This window comes from Myxocyprinus asiaticus, chromosome 4 (assembly GCF_019703515.2).
Source record: "Myxocyprinus asiaticus isolate MX2 ecotype Aquarium Trade chromosome 4, UBuf_Myxa_2, whole genome shotgun sequence".
Classification (NCBI taxonomy): Eukaryota; Metazoa; Chordata; class Actinopteri; order Cypriniformes; family Catostomidae; genus Myxocyprinus; species Myxocyprinus asiaticus.
Genome location: NC_059347.1, coordinates 18791704 through 18814511, shown reverse-complemented (window position 1 = coordinate 18814511; position 22808 = coordinate 18791704). Strand labels below are relative to the sequence as shown.

Below are 22808 nucleotides of genomic sequence, written 5' to 3'. Positions count from 1 at the left end.
AGAGTGGGCAAAGAAACACAGACATTGGACAACAGATAATTGGAGTGTTATGGATCTTAACCCCATTGAGCTTTTGTGGGATCAGCTAGACTGTAAGGTGCGCGAGAAGTGCCCGACAAGACAGTCACATCTATGGCAAGTGCTACAGGAAGTGTGGGGTGAAATGTCACCTGAGTATCTGGACAAACAGACAGCTAGAATAACAAGGATCTGTAAAGCTGTCATTGCTGCACATGGAGGATTTTTTGATGAGAACTCTTTGAAGTAGTTTAAGAAGTTCTGAATTTTTTTTCTAATTGTAATAGTCAATTTTTCACGTTATTAATGTCCTGACTATACATTGTGATCAGCTGAATGCCACTTTGGTGAATAAAAGTACCAATTTCTTTCCATAAGAGCAAAATCTGTACATTATTCCAAACTTTTGACCGCCAGTGTGTGTGTGTGTGTGTGTGTGTGTGTGTGTGTGTGTGTATATATATATATATATATATATATATATATATATATATATATATATACAGTATATATATATTATTTAACTTAACTACTTTCTTTACATTTTTATTTGCTGAACAACCTATGGAAACAACTATGGAAATATTTACACAACGTAATATTTTAACGTCTAAGGGTGGAAATGCGTAATTTCTCTTATACTCTGTATTAATTAATGTATGCCATGGCACTTGTTTGTTTTCTGACTAGTTGCTTTGTTTTCCTTAATTAGTCCTATATATGGTTTATTCATAGAGGAGGAGCAATAAAAAGGAGGTTGTTAGCAGTTAGTAATTAAGTCTGGTATAACCAAAAGTCGCATTTAGTACATTTGATTTGTTTTGTACAGTTTGCACATTTTTCTGGAAATATTTTTGCTGGCCACGGGAACCCCCAAAAGCACCAAGAAAATAAATCAGTGTAAGTCACTTTTTGCCTCTGACACTGGTGCACCCTCAAAGTCACCTTCTGTTAACTACAACAACCTCACTCTCACTACGTAGATAAGTCATCACCATGCAAGAGAGAGTAATGCGATATTCAAGTCGCCCTCACATTCACACACACGCACACATGCCAATACAGTAAGAATGCATCTCTTATCTGTCTTATCGCTCCAATCAGTGCCATCTGGACCTACAGGCCAGGTGTGTGACCAGGGCAGGTCTTGGGTCAGCTCTGTCACTCTGAGGGGTCAGAGGAGGAGATGCATTGAGCTCATTCACTGTGGTTCTGGGGTTGGATTTCGGAACGTTAGGGTGCTAGTCAGGCTTCCTCCATGAGGATCACCTATCAGACACACTGAGTAGGGCATTGTGTAGGTGAAAGTGAATTCCCTCCCCCCAAAAATAGAAATTAAGAGAGATAACGCAATGATTACTAAGGAGTTGCCTTGTTACTTGTTGCTTTAGATTGTTAATGTTGAGTATTCAAGTAAGTTTACACTTTAGGCCTTGTGCTGGTAATATAGAAATATGCATATAGATTTTCCATATGTTACATTGATGTATCACTAATTACCAACAGATATGACATAGGGGAGACCTGGGCTAGCTGTCACACAAGGAAGTAGTCACAAGGGCTATACCTCAGTAATGGTAAGATTTGGAGTCAAAGGAATACAATTGTGCAAATGTGTGTTTTCACTAGCAGAGGTTTTGTATGGTGGTTTCAAATACCTACTTTAAAACACTGTTAAATTGGAATAAGATTTGTGAATTTTATCCTCTAAAGTAAATATTCGCTATCATTGTATTGTTATAGCTCAACAAGTGAACATAATCAAACTAGCATACATTCAGGCAACTATACAGTATTATGAAGACAGATTTTTATGAACAGGTTTAAATGTGTTCTTAAGACAAATGTATTTTTAATGAAAATCAGGCATGTTGTCATATTGTTATCGGAACAGGTTGTCACATATGTTTTAAATTTCATACATTTACAGTATACCATTTATTAATTACAATATTTGCTGGCCAAACAATGTTTGGAAATATTTTCTATGTTAACTTTTCCAATTTATTTGCTTAATGAATCATTTTGTGCCTCATATTTGTTTGATTTTTTTAATTTAGCTGAAAAGTCTATAATTGGCTGTTTAATGCATGCATAGATTTAAAGAGAGACATGGATTTTCTTTTGGTGGTTGTGATGAGCTCGTCCCCCTCAATAATTTTCAAATTTCAGATTTCCTTTTGTTTTCCAAGTCATTCGTATATGTCGAGATAAATGTCAAGAGCCTTAATTGTAGAAGCAGTGCATTTGAAAAGTAAAGGGCTGCCACGTTAGCTTGAGTAATGGCTCACCTGGAGGGCTTGAATGCCAGCATTCTCTGGCTAATTAAACCTGTAAGACATTGATATGGATCGGTTCGTATTCACAGGTGGAAAGCAGCATATTCAACTGCTCAGAGATGTCTCTGAATAACACTTTTTTTTTTGCTGCATACAGTATGACTCATTAAACATGACAATATACAACTTCTCAACAAGGGGTGCAAGTATTTGTTGATTCTGACAGGCAAAGTTTAAATTATGTTAAATAATCCACTTATTTATTAAATCCATTCAAATTCTGCATAGAATCCGCATTGGCCGTGGCACTTTAGCCTCAATCTTGTGTCCTGCCTCAATTGCTTTGCACACAAAAAATATGAGTAAAGCATGAAAGGCACGACTGACTGGTGTTAAAAAGCCCTCCACTGGTGTACTCATAAACCCCTGGTATTTTTGACTTAGCAATGTTTGAAATTTATTTAAATCCTCTCATAGAAACATATTACACATTCTGTACTTGGCACTCAAAGAGCAACAGCAAAAATTAAAAAGTGACAGTTGGTATTCAGAGATTTTTATTTGTTGGCCCATCCATTAATTCTCAGCCACGCTGGAGTCCTTTCAGCATAAATGCGAAAGGACCTTGAAATGGCAAACAGTTGGAGAATGGAGAGACTGTTTTGAGGAGTGTAGCGTGAGTTTGCCAGCTCTCCCACCCTCTTGCAGCTCCTTTGCTCGACGCTTGTCCTGTTGAGAGAAAGAGAGAAAGAGATTTTAACCATCCTAAGAGAAATGGAAGAGGCTTTAAGTTAGCAGTGAGTGACATACACTATTGTGCAATATGATGGCACTGTCCAACTGTTGAGCTGAGACTGATCTTTTCATCTGTTAAGATCCACAGGCCCCGAATTATTTCCTATAGTAGGTAAATAGACTCCATGGGAAAGGAGGAAGAAAAGGAACCATGCCATAATGTGGCTGAATGTTCAGTGTAGAATCCACTGGATTAACTTCAGACTGAGGACAAAAATGTTTAAGTCATGATGAGCGAAAACGGCAGGCATCAAAGGCAAGATTATACACACTGCTGAAATCCTGCAATTCTGAAAGTCTTCTGTTGACATTCCTGAACAGCAAGTGTCTTGACTCAAAGCTCTCACAAAGTCAAATTTACATATTTTTACATGCCTTGTTAAAATGCATCCCAGACAAGGAGAACACTCACAATGTCAAAATTGTAAAATAAGCAGTTTAAAAGGATAAACCAGGTTAAATACAACTTACACTATATCGACAGCATCTGTGGCATGAAAAAAACAGAAAGTACTTTTGACTCGTCTCACATTTTGTAAAAACAAACAGATACTGCTTTGACAGTTGTGGGCTGCTTATAATGGAAGTCTACTGGGCAACATACCGTCAGGAATTGGTATTGTATTGCACCATAGATTTTCATTGTACGTGTATTTTAACTATTGCCCCATAGACTTCCATTGTTCTCGGATTTCAAATTAAACTCCACTTACATTATTTCAACACATTTTTTTGTTTGTTTTTACAAACAGTACAAGAAGTCAAAATCATTTTGGTGGTAACGGACAGTATGTCACAGATGCTGTTGATAGAGCTTAATTTGTAATTAAGATGGAACATTCTTTTAATTTAATGTTTTGTAATCTGATCAAATTTAATTAATTACACCCCCATGTTAGGTTACATTGAAAAGCCTGGGTTTTTTTCATTTTATGCTGCTCAGAGGTACTTTGCCAAGTCCTCCATGGGATCACTCTAATTGCTTTACTAATGCCAGTTTAATTCATTTTTAAGGATTTTGTTAACATTTTCCTTCCACAGTTTGGCACACTGCGTCATGGCACGTTCAGTCGTGTATTGTACATTGGTTCATTTTATTATGCAAAAAGATTCATTACCAACGGCTTACTCTAAAATACAGGGAGAGCTAATATATTATCAAGTCTTCCTCTTCAATCAAGCTACTTCTTCCATCCAACATAGTCTCATGACAACCCGTAATAATTTGTTCGAGATGGTTAATTCGTTAGATATCGTACGGCATGGCTCGAAGAACTTTATACCAACCAATCAATAAAAAGCATTTCAAATCAAGACAATACAAGCAACACATTTTAGCTAGCCTCCTATCCAGCACTTGATTTTAAGAAGGGAAATGTCTATGAACAAATTTGGTTACTCATTCCATATGTTTTTATGTAATACAAATGACTGATAATACGTATGTCAGTAACCTGTTAAATGCTTACATAAACCCCAATTCTTACTTTCCTGTGTGGTACAGAAAAGCTATTTTCCTCTTCTAATCATGGATATGTTGAGGGATAGGGTAACGGGTTAGACTTTATGGTTAGGTTTGGGTTTGGGTTGGGGTATTGGGGTGTTTGGGTTTATTTGTTCTATGGGAGTAGAAGTCGAACGTTTCTGAATGAGCCAAAGCGTACAATTTCGCTATCTCGTACTATTATTACAACTTGTCATGAGACTGGGTTGCCTCCATCAGTGAGCATTGAGGCACTGGAACACCTACTTGTGAACTTTTGAAGATCTATCGTGTTTTCTGCACCCATTGCTGCACCAAGCTCCCGACTGAGAGTCTGTTATAGAAAATATCGACAAAGCCATTGATTTTTTTTCTCATCAAATCTGTCCTGGATCATTACCCTTTCACTTTGGTATTTTGGCCCTACAGATGCTAAAATTGTTTTTGTATTAAGTCTTTTAAGACAGATGAAAGTTAGATTAACTTGTGATATTGTTCAGTCATTTTCTTTATCTTTCTCTCTTCTTTTCTGTCTCTTATTCTGCCCTCACTCTGGGTAACCAGCTTGACTTGATGGTACTAACATAAGTGATACCTACTCAATTTACCCAATGTATTGACAAACTGATATTGACTGAGTCATCTCATGAATTCCTATTGCTCATTAAATCGAGCACACACACAAAGCACTGCATCTCCCTATTCAAACTGAACATGTTGCTCAAACTATTCAGACCAAAGCAATTCAGAAACATTGCTCATAATTACTCTTGAACCTGGCTCCATGGTGTCCAACTAATACAGTGGCCCCAAAAAACTATTGGCACCCTTCAAATTCGATGAATGTTGTTGCATTAGATAATAAAATATCAAACGAAGTGCCATTTATTTTAAAGACAGCACAAGCACACTTTTCATGCAAAGCATTTCACAAAAGCAGGATTTTAAATTATATAATGTTCAAGATGTAGACAAAACATTTGGACACTTTCTTGTTGTGAAACTACATCTGTGGTTACTCTGCTAGAACACCTGTGTGAACTTGAAGGGAACTGACTTCATACATCCATTAAAATCACCATGACACCAGTTGGTTAAATGTAATTACAAAAATAGCTCAGAAAGGTGAAGTTAGTTCTTAGAAAAGCTCGAGCATCATTTGTTTGCAGATGCCAGTTAAAATGATATTTTGCATCTAATGCTATGACAATCAGACATTTTAAGTGTGACATAAGTGTCCAAATAGGCCACTGTACAGTATGTTTCACTTGCAGAGGTTTGTGTACTGTCCACTTTTTTGATCTTCTTATCTTCCTTTTATACAGTAGTTAGCATTTTATAACTTTGACTTTTCTAATGTCAAACATGATAGGATTGAAAAGGTTTTATTATGTTAATTCTTCCTGGAGAGCTTCAATATTTTCCCAGTTCACCTCTCAGAAAGGAAGTCATTTGAAGTTTCATAATGAGCACTATACACCTGGGTGGCCACTGTGGGAGAGTGTGTATCTTTGTCTCTTTCTATCTCTCTTTCACTTTTTCTCTCCCACACACTCTCTCTCTCTCTCTCTCTCTCTCTGACTTTCATTCTCTTTCTCTCCACTCATGTATATATGGCTTTTAAAAGTACCATTTGCTCCCTACATAAAGTGCTTAATGAAGGGGATAATGCATGTAAAGTAATGTGACATTAATTGTTTGAGGTTGATAATAACAGCCCTCAATCATCTGGAAGATTGCTTCAGGCTTTAAATGAAAGACGTTTTCAAGGCAATGGACTCGAATGAGTGAATGACAGAGTCAAATTAGCTGATTTGCCATTCACGTACACTCTATTGCCTGCTATTTAAAAGTCATTGACCATTTAGGGACGGGCCGTTGGTCGCAGTGAGTGTGCAATGAGCAGTGGTGGCCGTGTTTGTGTTGGAGGGCAGGGATGGATGGCCAGCAGCTCCAACTATGATAGTTAAGGAAAAAAAAGGCGAGCAATAGAAATGTCAAGTGCCTTCTGTGTGGAAGTGAATGGGACAAATAGACCTGGTTTTAGAGGGCCCCATCCTTGCATTAACATAAGAAACAGGCCAATATGGCTGGAAGTCAGCCGGTCTGGGTGCTGTCAGCGGACCTTTTCGCCAAGGTGATTAATGTCTTTACGATACCGCACGCAGCGAGCGCCACGCTGGACCCGCCCTCATCGGTCCGGCATCTCTCTTGGAGGCTGATGCAGCGCGTGGGATATCCAGCAATTTTTAGTCTTTAAAGTTTTAGAAAGAAGTTGAGAATATGGTGACATTGGATTTTACTCATGAAAACGGTTTTATACCGCACCAAGCAGAGCACATCCAACTTATTCATTTCTTGTATAATTTTTTGCAGTGTTGTTATGAGAAATGCACAGCAATAAACTTGATCGCATTCAAGCCTCATTTTGTTCCTGTAGCTCAACTGATAAAGAATGATACAAACAACGCGCAGGTCATGGGTTCGAATCCCAGGCAACACATGAACTGCTAATAGCTATAAATTTATTGCTCCATTAACTGCTTTAGTTGTAAAGTTGCAAAATGTATAAATGCTTCTCATGCATTGATGCATTTCTTGAAAAAGATCACTTTTGCACATACGGGAATCTTCGAGAATTGACCTATTTTGCGGCTTAGCTGTTTGACATTCCTTCACACAGCTGTCCGCCCAGCCTCCCTTCTCCTCTGGCACCCCTAACCTGCTTCATTGAGAGTCTCTTATAATGTCCTCTTGCCAAGGCCCACTCTATGAATTGAATAGTCGGTGTCTTTATTTCTCTCATTCTCTGACTGTAGACCTCATAATGGCTTCATTAATGCAGAAGTTGCATTTGGTTGACAATGGGTTAATGGCCCGAGGGTAGTCTATTGGCACTGGGAGAAGGCCAACAGGAGGAGGAGGCTTTTTTTACAGCTCTTTCAGTGTTAGTTCACCCCGGGTCAACTGTGTGTCACCCAAAAGTGAACAAACATGTAATTGATGTTCGGACATTTCTGACCGACTCTTTTTGAGCCTGGCCGAAGAAGAGGTTGCTGTCTGGCCTTTGAGGGTCTTTTTGCAGAAAGGGGAAACTGATTCATGAATACGCACAATCTGCCAAGCCGAAAAAAGGGGTGGTGGGGGTACTCCTGGATTTTTTCCCTTTATAACCCCTGCTGAATCGGTTCTGTTTTGCTTGTTGTTGAAATGCAACCCCCGCACATAGGTCGCGATGGGGGTGGTATACACTGCTGATGTTCTTCAAATGGTCTTTCTCCTCTACGCTGGGACCACTGTCTGTTTTTGTCTCTGATTTTCATGGATGTTAGCAGAAAATGTAGAGAGGAGTCACAGGCCTTTTATCAGGCCGTGTTAGAGCAGGAACACTCAACACTCTTTTTATTTTCACCTTTGCATAACAACCGGCAGCAATTTGTAGAGTGAAGGAATACATTCTAATGAATGCCAAGAGGATGCCCTATTGACTCTTTCAAGAAAAAACATTGGTATATTTTTAATGTTGAGATTGAAATGTGTTTTCCAAATCATTATTTTTTAAGTTGCCATCTAGCTTTTAACTTTATAAAACTACTTAGGCTAATGGTGGCACAATATGTATAGACATACTCCTCTCTCTGAAATATATCCACTTCTTCGTGATAATTTCATTAATTATGAGACATTTTGATACATGAAAAAAATAATAATTGAGAAGTACATTGGATTGAGCAACATGATCAACAAAGGAAATCAGCATGTTGCTTCCGAAAGTTCATGCACCCTGAAATCAACCCCATTCAGACGAATTATTGACTGAAAAATGGCATCCACCATCAGACGTTTTTGTAAAAATTTAAGCATGAACTTATTACCCTGTAGGCTATAGCTACTAATTGTTCATTGCGCAAGCAACCTCTGAGACACGGGTTCTATTTCCATGGGAACCAGGAAGTAATTGTATTCACATTTACAGTGGGGAGCAAGTTGGATTTTTTACTCTAAAATTACAAGTTTACTCTCTGATGGTTATGTTTAGGGTCAGGTTTTGGGTTATTCATGCTTGTTGACTGTATTACATAATTTGCAACTAAACATACAACTTGCTTTTGGCGCCACACAGTGGACATTTCATTTGGAAACTGAATCTCACACATTTTCCCATGTTCAACAACACTTCGAGCTTCGGCCACTGGGAGCAGAGATTCACATTTCGGTAAGCACAGACTTATTTCAGCAGTAAAGCGTTCAAACTAGAGGTCTGCATGTGACTGTTTTTTATCCATCCTGCTCTCGCATGTTTCTATCTGGTTTTCTTTGCTCTGCCATTCTTCTAAAGCCCCATTGACCACCTGCATAGCCTGCTGTAAATATTGGATAATTTGATGCACATGCTGTGTGCACATTTTCCATAATATTTTCAGTTTATTGTTATCAACAATAAATTAATTTTATAATAAAATAATAATTTTTGTATTACTGCATTCATAAATTATTAACATAAAAAAAGATATCCACATTGGATTTTTCATGATCTTTTCTGACTGCCCGCTGCCGCAAACCACACATTGGAATTACCGTGCGCTCCAGCCTTCAACTCTGAAAATGAATCCCGTGCCTCAAGAAATCTAATCGGGTCCTGCGGGAGTTCCACGGGAATGCAGACCTCTAGTTCAAAGTACTGCTGCCTAGTGATTTCAAAAGTACCAGTTCTTCGGTACCGAGTCGGTACTAAAATAAAAATGATGTAACGATACCGGTGTTTCTGCAGTACCATTAGTACCGAGCACCAACTCAATCCAATACTCACATGCTGTCTGATTGATACACAGCTGCTTCCAAATGCTCACACACTTATTTGAGCATGTGCTCTTTTACTCCTTTTACACTAAAATGCACAATTAATCAAATTAAAATCATGATATGTCCTAGTGTGATTATCAAACTATTAAAGGCTGCAATCTTAGTGTGCTTTCAAGCTACGTTCTTTAAAAGGACAGTTCAACCAAAATGAAAATTCTCTCATCATTTACTCACCCTCATGCCATCTGAGATGTGTATGAATTTCTTTCTTATGCAGAACACAAACAAAGATTTTTAGAAGAATATTCTAAAATTTGGTACTTACAATGCAAGTGAATTGTGACTAAAACTTTGAAAGCCCAAAAGTCAGTATAAAAGTAATCCATAAGACTCCAGTGTTTAAATCCATGTCTTCAGAAGTGATATGATAGGTGTGGGTGACAAACAGATCAATATTTAAGTCCTTTTTTTTTTTTTTACTGTAAATCTACACTTTCACTTTCACTTCCACATTCTGATGTTGAAGTTACTTTTACTTTTACATTCAGCCACCTACTGGTTGGGGCTGGTCAAAAGTGGAGACTTAGAGTAAAAAAGGACATAAATTTTGATCTGTTTCTCACCTACACCTATTATTTAGCTTCTGACATGGATTTAACCACTGGAGTCTTATGGATTACTTTTATGCTTACTTTTATGTCATTTTTGGACCTTCTGAGCTCTATTTTCATGAGTGCGTAAAGCACAGCGCTACGCACTATGACCGTGCGCAACGTCTTATCCAATTTTCGTGAGAGCGCTAATTCTAAGTACAATTTTCGTGCCAGCACAAAGCGCAAATGGGCGTGGGTGGGAGTGTTTGCGCTATTGTAGGTGTAGGCACGCAAACTGTGGGTGTACTGTATGTAAATTAAGTGGTGCAAAGCGCATTTTGCTATTTTCCTGAGAAATAGGTCGTTGTGCTAAGATGTTTCAATACCACCTCTTCACTCAGCGCAAAGTTCAAATTCAGTTCTTGCATTTGCAGTTTGGAGATTCCACCAGCAGGTGGTAAAAAAAACAGAACATCAAATAATGTCCCTGACAATCGCAATTTTTCAGGGGTAATTTGTTGAGATTTGTATTAAACTTTTTAGAGGTCATGGTTTATTTTTTTCAATTATTTTTATTAGTATTGATATTTTTATATGTATTATTATTATTGTATATTTACAATTGTATTTATCATTTAATTTGTAGCCTACTAGTAATTTTCCACCTGTTGTTGAGATTGAAGTCACTGCAAAAGGGGCCAGTGGAAGGAGAGACTAAAATGTTTGGATTTGGTATGATTTTTGTACCACTTCATTATTTTTATTATATTTTTGTTTTGTTTAAAGTGTAATTTGAATTTAGAAATATTTGAATGTTTGAATACATGAATTTAAGTTTTAAAAATCAAAATCGACCGGTAGAAGTGAAGTGCGTGCCGATACAATCACTGTTAATACTAGCCATGATTTGTGTGTCAGTAGATGAAAATGATTAATAATTCTTACATTCTCTATAATTTAACTAAGCGTACATCCAAATTCAGAAGAGAATCACATTTTCTATGTGTATAAAAAGAGTGTGTCATTGTCATAGAAATATGCCTGGCATTCATCAAGGATGCAGTTAATGCACATTTTCTGTTCTTCTAGTTCATTACATACAGTCCATTTACACTACTAACTTCTGAATGTGCTGTCTTTGTTTATATCACTGGTGCTTGACAGGGTATGGGCTATAATAGGACGCAGACGATGGAAATCCCTGAGAAGAACCTCAGAATTCAATTGCACTTAATCCATCCCATTTGCACTTTGCGTGGGCAGTTTCGCCAAACCTGCTTGTGCCTAGACTTTGTGTATGCTTGCACGAAAATACCAAAATTTCATGGCCATGCCCATTGACTTTGCACTTATGACTTACGACATAGTGCTGGGTACCTGCCCCTGGTCATCATTCACTTGCATTTTATGGACATAAAGAACTAAGAAACTCTTCTAAAAATCTTAATTTGTTTTCTGCAGAAGAAAGTCATACACATCTGAGATGGCATGAGGGCAAGTAAATGATGAGAGAATTTTCATTTTTGGGTGAACTATTCTTTTAAATGAATGTGTGAAGCCGGCCGCTTATTCACTGAAAACTTTCACGTTGTATGAGAGAGGACAAAGCAGAGCACATGTAGATTATATATTTTTTATAATTAAACCACAGCATTTAACGATCACACTGGGCCATGTAGCAAACTGTTTATCCATCAGAAGAAGTAGTGAAGCTTCCATCCAAACCACATGTCAAAATAAAAGCTCACGTCAAAATTAGCATGATTCGAAATAAAAGATAGGTGCCTGAAATTGAAGAAATTGCAACAGAAATATATTACAACTGTATTGTAAAATGTAATATTCACTGAAGTACTAGTCATATAAATAATAAATAATAAGAATAATAATAGTAATAATATATCCAAGGAAGAGTGCTAAATAAGAATTTGTTAAAAATGTAATGGTATAGTATAAAAATTATTGTTCTATTTTTTACTTGTTAAAGTTTTCTAAATTAATTTGATTAGACTAAATTAATTTTCATTAAACTTTAAAACAGGGAATTATATAAAAAAGGATTTGGGGAAAAAAAAACAGATTTCAGTAGGGCCCTACTTCAATGCAAACTTAATTGAGAAACACTTTAAACATGCATTTCATTTAGTTTATTATTTAAATTGAAATTCAACTTTAAATAAGCTAAAAGAGTGTGTTCAGTAGCACATTACCATACTAGCATATTTTTGCTGTAGTGTTGAAATTGGTATCGAGAACCATGAAAATTCACAGGTATTGATACCAACTACTGAAAGTTTGGTATTGTGACAACACTGCTGTTGCCTGTTGCTGAAACTGAAAAAGAAGGTTTCAAAAATGTTTGATTGTCTAGCCAAATGTGGATTATAAAATAGTCTCACTTTTTTCTGTCTGAGCATAGTTGAGCCAAACCTGTTTGTCATACTGTATGACTGACATAATTTCTATCATAACTAAAAAAAAAAAAAAGGACAAAACGTGTAGTTGCTACATTTTGGCTTTGCAGGGCAGTTTTCATAAAGGATAGTTGGTGAAATCAAAGTAAATTCATTCTTTTTTCATTAGATGTATGCATGCATGTAACCCATCAAACTCGGCTTAGTGCTTAGCTCATTGTTTAGGATGCACCTCCTTCTCCCATATCACACACTCTCTGGTCTGCGGTTGGGCTGACGATGATGTCAGCCATCAAGTCTTTACCAGTAATTACACATCATATGACAACAACTTAAAATTGATGTGTGAGCGCTAAGTGGCCATTTGAAAAGTTTGAGACAGGAAGCCGAGAGAAAAGCCGTGTTATGAGGGTGTCAGCATGGGAATTGCTGGGGCAGCTGTACAGTACACGCTCTGCAGTAATAGACACACACAACCCATTGCCAAAAGCACATTTGGCATCAGTAGCAAATGAGTAATTATTGGGTAATGACCCAGAAGGTGTCCCTTAATTGAATAGTGAAAGTAGGGAGAGTGGTGCCACACTGTAATAAAAGCGGATGGATTATTTCAGGAAATATTTTCTTAAGTGGAAGGGTAAATACTGATGAGCCTGCATTTATTTTTCTGACCTTTAGATAGATAACCACTGATTAAAAATTTAGGCTCTAGTGGGAGAAGAGGTTTTTGCTTTTACTTTTTGCTTCTTTTTTTCTGACCATAATAGACCTTCATCCACCACATTCAGTCTTATTTCTGAAATGCATTAGTCACAAATTGACTTGTGCTGGGAGAAAAAAAAGAAATACTTTAGAAAAAGCTGTAAGTGGACTATTGTGTGGACTAAGAGGTCTTTTGTTTTCAGATCATTTGATGCAGCGACATTTTTCCCAGTGAAATGTCAAGATCACTCTACTGACTACAATGCCTGAGAGGCGTATGCCTTTTCCTCCTTTTTTGCAAAATGATAGGTGAATTATGTAAATGCAGACATCAGTTAAAGCCATATTTACTTTTTACAAGCATTTACCTTTTCTTTTAATGCACTTATCTCTGAAAGGAAATTGCCTGCTGGTGCCATCACTTATCTGCAAGAATAATGTGGGTCTTGTTTTAGTGCCATCTCATCCTCACGTTTTGGATGTGTTCATTCTTTACTGGTGCTTATCCTTGGACTCTCACCTTGAGTTTTCTAACTGTAACAGGTTGCTGTTCAAATAGGTATGATGTATCAATTAGGTCCCGCTATATTGAGAATGGCACACAGACCTATTATTAAGGTCTGGGACCCTTTTCTAACCTGCTATATAATTCTTATTTATGTGCTAGTTCCTTTACGCTGATAAAATGAACGCACAAAATGCACCACCACGACCGAACATATAGAAATGAATTAATAATAGCCATTAATCAAATGGAAATTTTAAGTGGCACATCTGATCTTAAGTATACAATTGTGATTCTTCTTAGACGGTGTAACAAACTGCAGGCTGCTACAATGCTTATCTAAAGAAAAGCGTGTCTGCAGGCTTGTTGCTCGGACTTCTGGCAAAGTCTGAGCCTGGTTGCTACTGGGATGCTTCTCACTTTGAATTGTGTCATACTGATTTGCCAAATCCGCTGTCGGTGCATATTGTGGTCTCCACCCACCGGGAGACCTGTCTCTGTCTCCCACTGACTCTGTGAGCAGCTGTTTTCAAATTCTGGTCCTTTTCAGATCATTCCCTGCTTTATTCTCATTACCGAGGAGCTTTTAAAATCTATTCTAAAGAATCACTTCATTGATCGTTTACATTTTATAATCTTCTTTACTTTAGAGAAAAGATAAAACCTGGGAAAATGTCCATGCACCATAAAACACTTCATTCCACAATTCACAGACATTTTGTTGAATAATCAACCTGTAATGAAATTAATTGAGAGATTAATCAGCAAGTAATCAAATATTTTACACCGAAACAATGCAACTGCCATACATTATCCATTGCTAATTACTTTATGCTTTTAGAACATGCTGATTGGCAAAATGGTAGAGGTAATGGTATATGGTATGCATTATTGTGAACAAGATTGTGAAAGATTTTGATTGTGTGTAATTAGCTCTAAGTTTACAAAGTAAATGAATTAGTGAAAAGCCATTAAACCAGCCTGATACTTCATTTGGAATCTCCTGGTTTTTGTGTGGAGAAAAATGTAAGTATTTCTTTTTACGTATTTCCTATTAATGGAGAAATGCTCCCTGTGAGTGGGTATGTGTTAGTATGAATGTTTGTGCATATATGCTTGCAGCTAGGGTCATCTTTATATCAGGAAAACCTTAAGAGAATTAATGCACAGCTTTAGTTTACTTCTGCTCACCTGGCAGAAGAAAACGAAAGTTTTTACATTATAAGAATATTTGTAGTTTCACTCTATTTGTGTTATTATTATTATTATTATTATTATTATTATTATTATTATTATTATTATTATTATACAAGAAGCATTCCTGCCATCTGTCTGTCACCTGTGGAACTCTGTCATTCCATATTAAATCACCTCATCTCTCTCCAGATTTTTTCTTGCATCTCCAACGTTTTAAAGACTATTTAAAATCTATTTCAGTCGTAGTAATTTAATGTATTGGTAAATAGATGTATTAATGTTATGATAGGTTAATCAATTTAGTTGTTTGTTTAATAATTCAATATTACAGATTATATTTTGCATTTGGCACACAAGGTCAGTTCAAGAGAATGATATAATGATGTTGGGCAGTGCATTTAATTTTTTTTTTTTTTTTTCTGTAATTCTATATCTAATCAAGCGAGTTGCACATTCGATGCAAAGTCTACAACAGCCTGTCAACTCAAACTAAAAGGTGTAAATAATGTTGGCAGTGTTGCTTTCTCAATTTCTAAATGCATAAAAAAAAAAAAAGTGCAGGAAAACGCATTTATTATTTTCTTTTCCATATTTCAATTGCAATCAGACAGAAATGTGTCTATACATTTTCACGGGACTATGTAACAACTAATTAATAATTTCTCTCGCTCAAATTAATTTTGTCTTACGTGCAAATTTAGTGGCACTGAAATCTTAATACCGTTAACATGACATTTTAAGCCATTTCTGTGGCCATCAGACCAGCAGCATATTACCACGGTTAGCCTCGAAACAAATGCACGCGGTGTTCACAAGCATTTGATAATGTCTTTGATAAAACACAAACATTTTGCTTTTCGTCCAAGTGTCAATCCACATTAACGGCAGTAATTAAAGCGCGCGAGCCAGATGCTTTTGTCTCATAAATCTCTCCGTGGAAATTGCGCACGTGCTCCTGCAATATCCATTGCTCAGTAAGAGCTTTGGTTGCATTGAGCAGACGATGAATATGCATATTACTCGCGTGATATTGGTTTCTGCTCTTGGCGACAGTTTTCTTCGACCATTTGGGCACATTCCCATAAGCACTTGTGTGATGTCGCGCCCCTCTCCGACTCGGCTTTTTAGCGTTTTCTGTTTGCTTTCGAGTCCCCCTCTGGTCTCTGTGCTCTATTCACGCCCTAGTTTCAGCTGGTCTAAGTGGGTCAAACCTGAAGAAACCTCTATTTTTGTTTTGTCTTCCCTCTCTTTCAAATAATCAGCCGTGCGCCAAAAGTGTCCCTCTTGTTTTTACGCGTGCCAGTCACCTGCCGTCTGCCTCGCTCCTTCCCTTTCTCAATGCCTGCTTTTCTCTCTCCAATTCTTTTGACTTTCTGCGGTCTGGATCCGCAATGAGATTCTGATTGGGTACATATTGAGACCTCTATTGTCCTTCAAGGGCTGTACTACGCTAATTAAATTGTATCCAGCCATATAAAAAACATCTATCTCCTCCACGCTCCCAATTGAGCTTTCCAACCCAACTCCTCTGCCCCTAAGAATCCAGTGTTCATTGAGTCATATCAATAGAAAAACATTTGCAAATCTCTATTATTATGGGATTTTTGTCTCCTTTCTGTTCTGACAGAAGCACCGCGAAACAGCTTGCAGCTTTGTGCAACCGAGGCGCTCGGGACAGACGAAGGCCATGAATGCAAAAGGCATTACGCACGGCAGCAAGTTTCTTTATCGTCCCGTTATTGGCCATTTTTGCATGCGATTATTTCATTGAATATTAAATTACCGTCTGTTAATTGTCACTGCATGCTTTCATTTAGGATACAACGTCTGTCGCCTCTTGATATACAACTTTTGCATTAGTTAGTTACGTAAGACAGACGACTCTCTTCCCAGTATTTTTTATTTTTTTAAATAAGATTTAGTGTGAAATCGCTTTTTCTAAGAACGTCCCGAAATGAATCGATATCAACGAATGCATGCCGATTTAAAGTCAGACATTCCAAATCAGCAGGATACACCGTATAAAAGACAGTTCGCATCGCATTCACCTGTCTGTGCCATTGCAGACATTTGTTATATCAGATCTGATCATATTGTTTAATATTCGTTTGTATTTGCTTGTAAAATTGCTGAAAATAATTTAGGAGTCTGTAAAAGTACAAGATCGGGCTTGTTGGGTTTTATCTTCCAATCTTATTAGACTCTTCTTTTTTTTTCTTCTTCTTTCTTTTCCGTTAATAGCCTATTTTTAAAGGTCTTTCCATAATGTCAGCAGTTTTCTGTTTGCATATTTCACCCCAGGCAAAGTTTTCCCCTGTTTATTAAACCAATAATAGTGCAATACAAGCAAATCAATCTCTAGTTGTGCAAATCCAATTCAACAGGGAGGGTCAGATTTTGAAGAGTGGGGTGGGGTTGGGTTGGGTTGTTAGCCCGCAAAAGCAGCTGTTGAGTCCTAATCGTTTTTCTTGTCCTATCACTCACCTATATTCTCCTCGGCGTCAGCGCTCTCCTCGCATCTCTCTGTGGAAGTTCTCGCTCGCGGCTTATAGTGGCTCTCCCCACTCGCCAGACCCCATCCGTGTCCAGATTTTTTTCGGGCCATCCCCTTGTACTTATCTCAAAGAAAAGAAGAGTGCATGGATGTCAAATTGCCCTCAAAACACCATGAAAGATTGATTTGCAGCACTTTTCATTCAGCCGGCATTATTTTAAAGAGAGCTGAATAGGAAACCCGCAAGCCGGGGAAGGAATAAAGATGTCCTCCCAGTTGGAAAGGGGGGAAACTGCCCATTTTGTCTCAGTCCATCAACCCTGGAGAAAGAGGGGGAAAGGCAAGGGGCTATTCAGGGGCGAAAAAAAGCCCATATACACCGCAAACAATACTAAAAGACTTTAAATTAACATCCATGAATATTAAATTACTTCGGCCTGAAAAAGATCGAATAAAAGATATACTTGACCCAGACGGCTTTGCATATTTGCGTACTCCAAAGCACATCATTAAAACCTATTCAGTTTGTTTATGCGATTTTAATTTCGATATGATTACAAAGAACGCTATTGACATCAGAAATAACAGAAACGCAAAGTTCGTCCAGCGTGGGTTCAGATAACTGTGACATTAGACGTGAAAATACGCGTTAATTAATTATAAATGAAATAATACATGAAATAATAATGCATTATTATAACTATTAGGCTAATAAAATGATGCAGGCTATGCAACAAAATAAAGAGACCATTTTAATATAACTGCTCAATCATCTGCATCACTCTGGGAGAACATATGAGTTCTCAAACTATATGAGAGACCAAAGTTTCAATAGTTTCTAGGTATTTGTATGATCATTTTTACGCGTAAATCAGCCCTAATTAAAACATAAGCCTATAGCTGATGATGTACCCGAATGTGATTCGTTTTTCTGAGACATGTCAGCAAAGTGAGATCAATCAACTCGTTTTGACCCTGGTTCATGACTCAAGTTTGCTTCTCGCTTTTCCATGTCAGAAGGGCTGTAATGTGGATGCGAGCAAACAGCCGGAGCGGAGCTCACAGGGCTTGTTATTTTATCCAAGACGTGGTTGTTGGATCCTGAACCTCACACACACACACACACACACACACACACACACACACACACATTGTTCCCCCCTTCCTCACCCACCCCCCTCAGGAGTAACCACTCAATAAAGAGTGGCGTTTTTCCTCTCTGGTTGAACAAGTCTGAAGAACACAAGGGGAGGGTCATTAATAACTAATTACCGTGGGTCAGACCTGACGCATATAAAGCCCACCGGGACCGTGGAAAGGCGCAACATTCTCTCAACACTTAGCGAGACGAGCGCAGACTGATAGCTATTGCATCGGCTCCAGACTGATGTTATATTGGCGTTCATCGACTTACACTCGCGTATTACTGCATAGATATTTGGTCTCATTAAAAAGCAAGGGAATATTTTCGTGTTTTGTATTTGTGTCATCATGGGTTCAGTGCTACCTGCAGATGCTTTGGTTCTGAAGGCTGGATTTAAGCAGCAGACTCTGGCCCTGTCCGACATCATCACATCGGACATCCTGCACAGTTTCCTGTACGGCCGCTGGAGGAACGTGCTCGGGGAACACCTGTTCGAGGAGAAGACCCCCACTGTCAGCCCCAAAACAGCGTTCACCGCCGAGGTCCTGGCGCAGTCATTCTCAGGAGGTGAGTCCATCACATTTCACTTTATTCGTTGAGTAAAATGATGGGATGTAGCCTGGAGGCCTATATTGTTTCAGAGTCTTACTTTTGCAATGGGATAATCTGTGTACGGCATATTTAACTATCCATCAGTTTTTGCACATCATCCCTTAAATTAACTTTATGAAATGACATTTATGCGAAATGCATATTTATCCTGGATTATTTCTTTTATAAAAATCAATCAGGGTTTAAGAATGGCAAATTACACACTCACTTCTACACACCGGGGGGAAAAATGCTTCATGTGTTAACATCTAAATTAACTGTTTTTTATAAAAGTTTAATATATATATATATATATATATATATATATATATATATATATATATATATATATATATATATATATATAAGGAGCTTTTAGACAGGTTAAGTAATATATATATATATATATATATATATATATGTATATATTATTTAACCTGTCTGAATCTACCAATTTTAATAACTAACTTTTACGTAGCTTACGCCGGTTGCCACTGAATAAGCTTAATTAGGCTATTAAAATCATGAGGGTAGCCTACCGTTGTGCTTGACCTGAGAAAGTTGCGAATGAATCCAGGACTTTGGATGGAGAAAATCCCGTCATTCATCGGGACAATCCCCACACCCCCGCGTTGACACCTTTTCTTCCCGCAGTCGCATTTCAAGTTTTCCGTCCCGCTGTTAATATGCCGTGAAAGCTAATTCTGCCGCTATTCACACCATGTCAAGCAGCTAATCTCCTTTTCTGCGTTTTGTCACAAATTCTTGGGCCGTTTAAAGGAGGTTCTCGTTTCTTTCATTGCACATTTAGTGCTACAAAGTTTCTGAAAGGATCATGAATACGGAATAAGCTATGAATATATAGCCTCGTCACATTCAAAGCGGAGCAAATCGCTAAATTCATTGACTAAAAGAAGCATATGACATTTATTTGAGTCTCGTCTTATGACGATCTAGATGTAGCCTACTTAGACGTCGCTTCTTTTCCCCCCGAACACATTCCTTTATATGCAGTACAAAAAGAAATTGCAATTGTATACGGGAAAATGATGCAATGAAAAAAAAAACAGTATTTTGAACTTAATGTAGGCCTACCCTGATCTTCTACTTCTACTTGCATTTTTTTTCTTTAAACAGACATTTCCAAGTTAGCTTTTTATTTGTTTGCTAGTTCTCTAAATTAAACTTGCATCCAACGTTATCCAAACGGCCCGCTTATAGCCTACCTTATTTGCCGCTTTTCCTCTCCAGAGGTCCAGAAGCTCTCCAGCTTAGTGTTGCCAAGTGAAGTCATCATAGCGCAGAGCTCCATCCCGGGAGAAGGTCTTGGCATCTTCTCCAAAACCTGGATAAAAGCCGGCACCGAGATGGGTCCCTTCACTGGCAGGGTCATTTCTCCCGAACACGTCGATCTCTTCAAGAACAACAATCTCATGTGGGAGGTATGTGCAACAGGTGTCGCATTGGCTCCATTTTTAGGATTGTAGCCTCACAACCTTTGATGCCAAGTCAGGGATTGATGGGAAGCTTTTGTTTTTCTTAGGTTTTTAATGAGGATGGCACGGTGCGCTACTTCATCGATGCCAGTCAAGAGGATCATCGCAGCTGGATGACTTACATCAAATGCGCGCGCAATGAGCAAGAACAGAATCTGGAGGTTGTGCAGATCGGAAGCAGCATATTTTACAAAGCAGTAGAGGTGCGCCTAATAACTAGATCTTTTTTAGTTTTCACAGAGTCTTATTTGTATTAGTGGAAGATGGAGGGAAGATGTTCCCCCTTAAGAACAATTTAAGTTGAAATTGTAACAAGTTTAGCATGCACTGGGAAATACATAGAAACATTAGCTGTCATAGCACAAAATAAAAACATTATGAAAAGGGGCCATCTTATTCTTACCCCATGGGGCATCTTCCCCATATTCTTCATTTCATATATTTTTCAGATGATGATGATGATGTACTTGTTGTATGCATACATTTATACATTTAAATATATAATTTCTGGAAATTACAGCCTTTTTTATTTATTTAATTAGCTTAGTATTGATAGTAATGATTACTATTTTTACTATACCCCATTGACAGACAATACCTCCAGATCAAGAGCTGCTTGTGTGGTATGGGAATTCCCACAACACTTTCCTGGGTATCCCGGGAGTCCCTGGCACAGAGGAAGAACTGCAGAAGAAGAGTAAAAATGGTGAGTTTGCTTAGTTGCTTCAGGGCTATGGTGGGTTTCAGGTGGCAAAGATAAGACAGATCTTTATCACAGCGTTACAATAGCTCTAGTTAAAACCCCATTAGCATCTCTTTAAACTTCTGTGTGCTGACCGAGCTCTCTCCTCACCCCACAGATGAATTCCACCTATGCGAAACCTCCTCCACCACCTCCCTCTCCACTGCCAGTCGCATGCGCTGCGTCATCTGCCACCGCGGCTTCAACTCTCGCAGTAACCTGCGCTCCCACATGCGCATCCACACACTGGACAAGCCCTTCGTCTGCCGTTTCTGCAACCGTCGCTTCAGCCAGTCCTCCACCCTCCGCAACCACGTGCGCCTGCACACGGGCGAGCGTCCCTACAAGTGCCACGTCTGCCAGAGCGCGTATTCCCAGTTGGCAGGGCTGCGGGCGCACCAGAAAAGTGCCAGGCACCGGCCAGCCAGCACAGGTACTGTCGTGGGGCTGCAGGCCCATTCACCCCCTCCTCCACCTCCTCAGCTGGCACAGGTCCCTCACCCAGCCTCACTGATGCATCACATACCCACCATGGTGCTTTGAGAGGGCACGATGCACTCGACTGTCTCAGATGTTCACAGTCTCACAGGCGAATCTTCAGTGCTGCTGGCTCATGTGTAGAAGTGTGACTATGTGGAGCCGGTCCTGCTGAGAACTCTTACCGTTAGTGGATGCTTTGTGGTTTGCTGCCCTAAAGGAGAAGAAGTGATCAGATATGATGAGCAAGGCCTGTACAAACTCAGTTTTGACAGCACTGAAGCGAATATGGCCATAGAAGGGCTGTTTTGTACATTCATGTTGAATTCTTATCATCGCCAGAACTACACAGTGATGGCTCTTTAAAGTTCATTTGTTCTGGGCTTATTTTGATCTAACTGATCAAACATTAGGCTATAATATGCCATTTAAGATGATCACTAGTCTGTGTATCTTTTATTCATATTTGCATGCAGTATTGCTTTGTCCCATTTCACATTTCAAGCCACATCACTCCCTCCATACACTTTAGCCTCATAAAATTATTGAGAATGTAATAGAGAGACTGAGTCTCTTTACAATCTGACATCAACCCTGTGGCAACTCCTTGAATGTGTTACTGGGTTTCAGTGTAGGAGATACAATGGGACCAATCACCACTTTGTGACCGATTCGTGTCTCTACAACCGAATCAGAGAAGTGGAGCTCAAAGCATGTTGATTGTGAATGGACAATATATGAAGTATGTAAAGGAATGTAAATATGATTTTAAAATTTACTTCCAAAAATGTGGAATAGTCACTTTATCTGTGTATGTATGTAAAGATTAAAGTATTATTACAAAACTGGGTTCTATTACATAATGTATACAATGTTTGCTGGGGTATTCACCTTGTATGCTCAATAAATAATTAGTCACTTATTAAACTGTTTAGTTATTCATTTTGGTTGGTTACGATGGCAACATCTCAAAAGAAGTGTTGTGACTTTTTGTGCAGAACTAAAAATGTAAATTGTCTCACTTAAAACATGTTACAAAATTGCAACATATGCAAATCAAATCCATTCAACAACT

The 22808-nt window shown here is 38.3% G+C and overlaps 1 protein-coding gene and 1 long non-coding RNA gene across 3 annotated transcripts; one reads left to right on the top strand and one right to left on the bottom strand.

Moving 5' to 3' along the window:
• Positions 1 to 2049: 2049 nt before the first annotated feature.
• Positions 2050 to 21511, bottom strand: LOC127439279 (uncharacterized). 2 transcript variants are annotated; one of them, XR_007896894.1, is made up of 4 exons: positions 21368 to 21511; positions 21113 to 21198; positions 17274 to 17408; positions 2050 to 3026 (listed from the first exon to the last, which is right to left on the bottom strand). It is a non-coding gene; the product is annotated as an uncharacterized LOC127439279 (long non-coding RNA). The 2 variants fall into 2 exon arrangements; XR_007896893.1 differs by lacking the exons at positions 21113 to 21198; positions 21368 to 21511 and adding an exon at positions 18791 to 18925 and having other exon boundaries at positions 17274 to 17603.
• On the top strand, positions 17591 to 22636 carry LOC127439272 (PR domain zinc finger protein 12-like). Its single transcript, XM_051695491.1, has 5 exons — positions 17591 to 18994; positions 20270 to 20460; positions 20562 to 20717; positions 21106 to 21220; positions 21375 to 22636. The coding sequence occupies exons 1-5, from the start codon at positions 18775 to 18777 to the stop codon at positions 21797 to 21799; spliced, it is 1107 nt and encodes a 368-aa protein (XP_051551451.1). The 5' UTR covers positions 17591 to 18774; the 3' UTR covers positions 21800 to 22636.
• The last annotated feature ends 172 nt before the right edge of the window (positions 22637 to 22808 follow it).

What these genes read in the sequence shown, in the direction of transcription:
- LOC127439272 (XM_051695491.1), top strand. Translation starts at nt 18,775, where the DNA reads ATGGGTTCAGTGCTACCTGCAGATGCTTTGGTTCTGAAGGCTGGATTT. An exon ending in ACAACAATCTCATGTGGGAG is followed by an intron (nt 20,461 to 20,561) that starts GTATGTGCAACA and finishes TGTTTTTCTTAG; the next exon opens with GTTTTTAATGAGGATGGCAC. An exon ending in TATTTTACAAAGCAGTAGAG is followed by an intron (nt 20,718 to 21,105) that starts GTGCGCCTAATA and finishes CCCCATTGACAG; the next exon opens with ACAATACCTCCAGATCAAGA.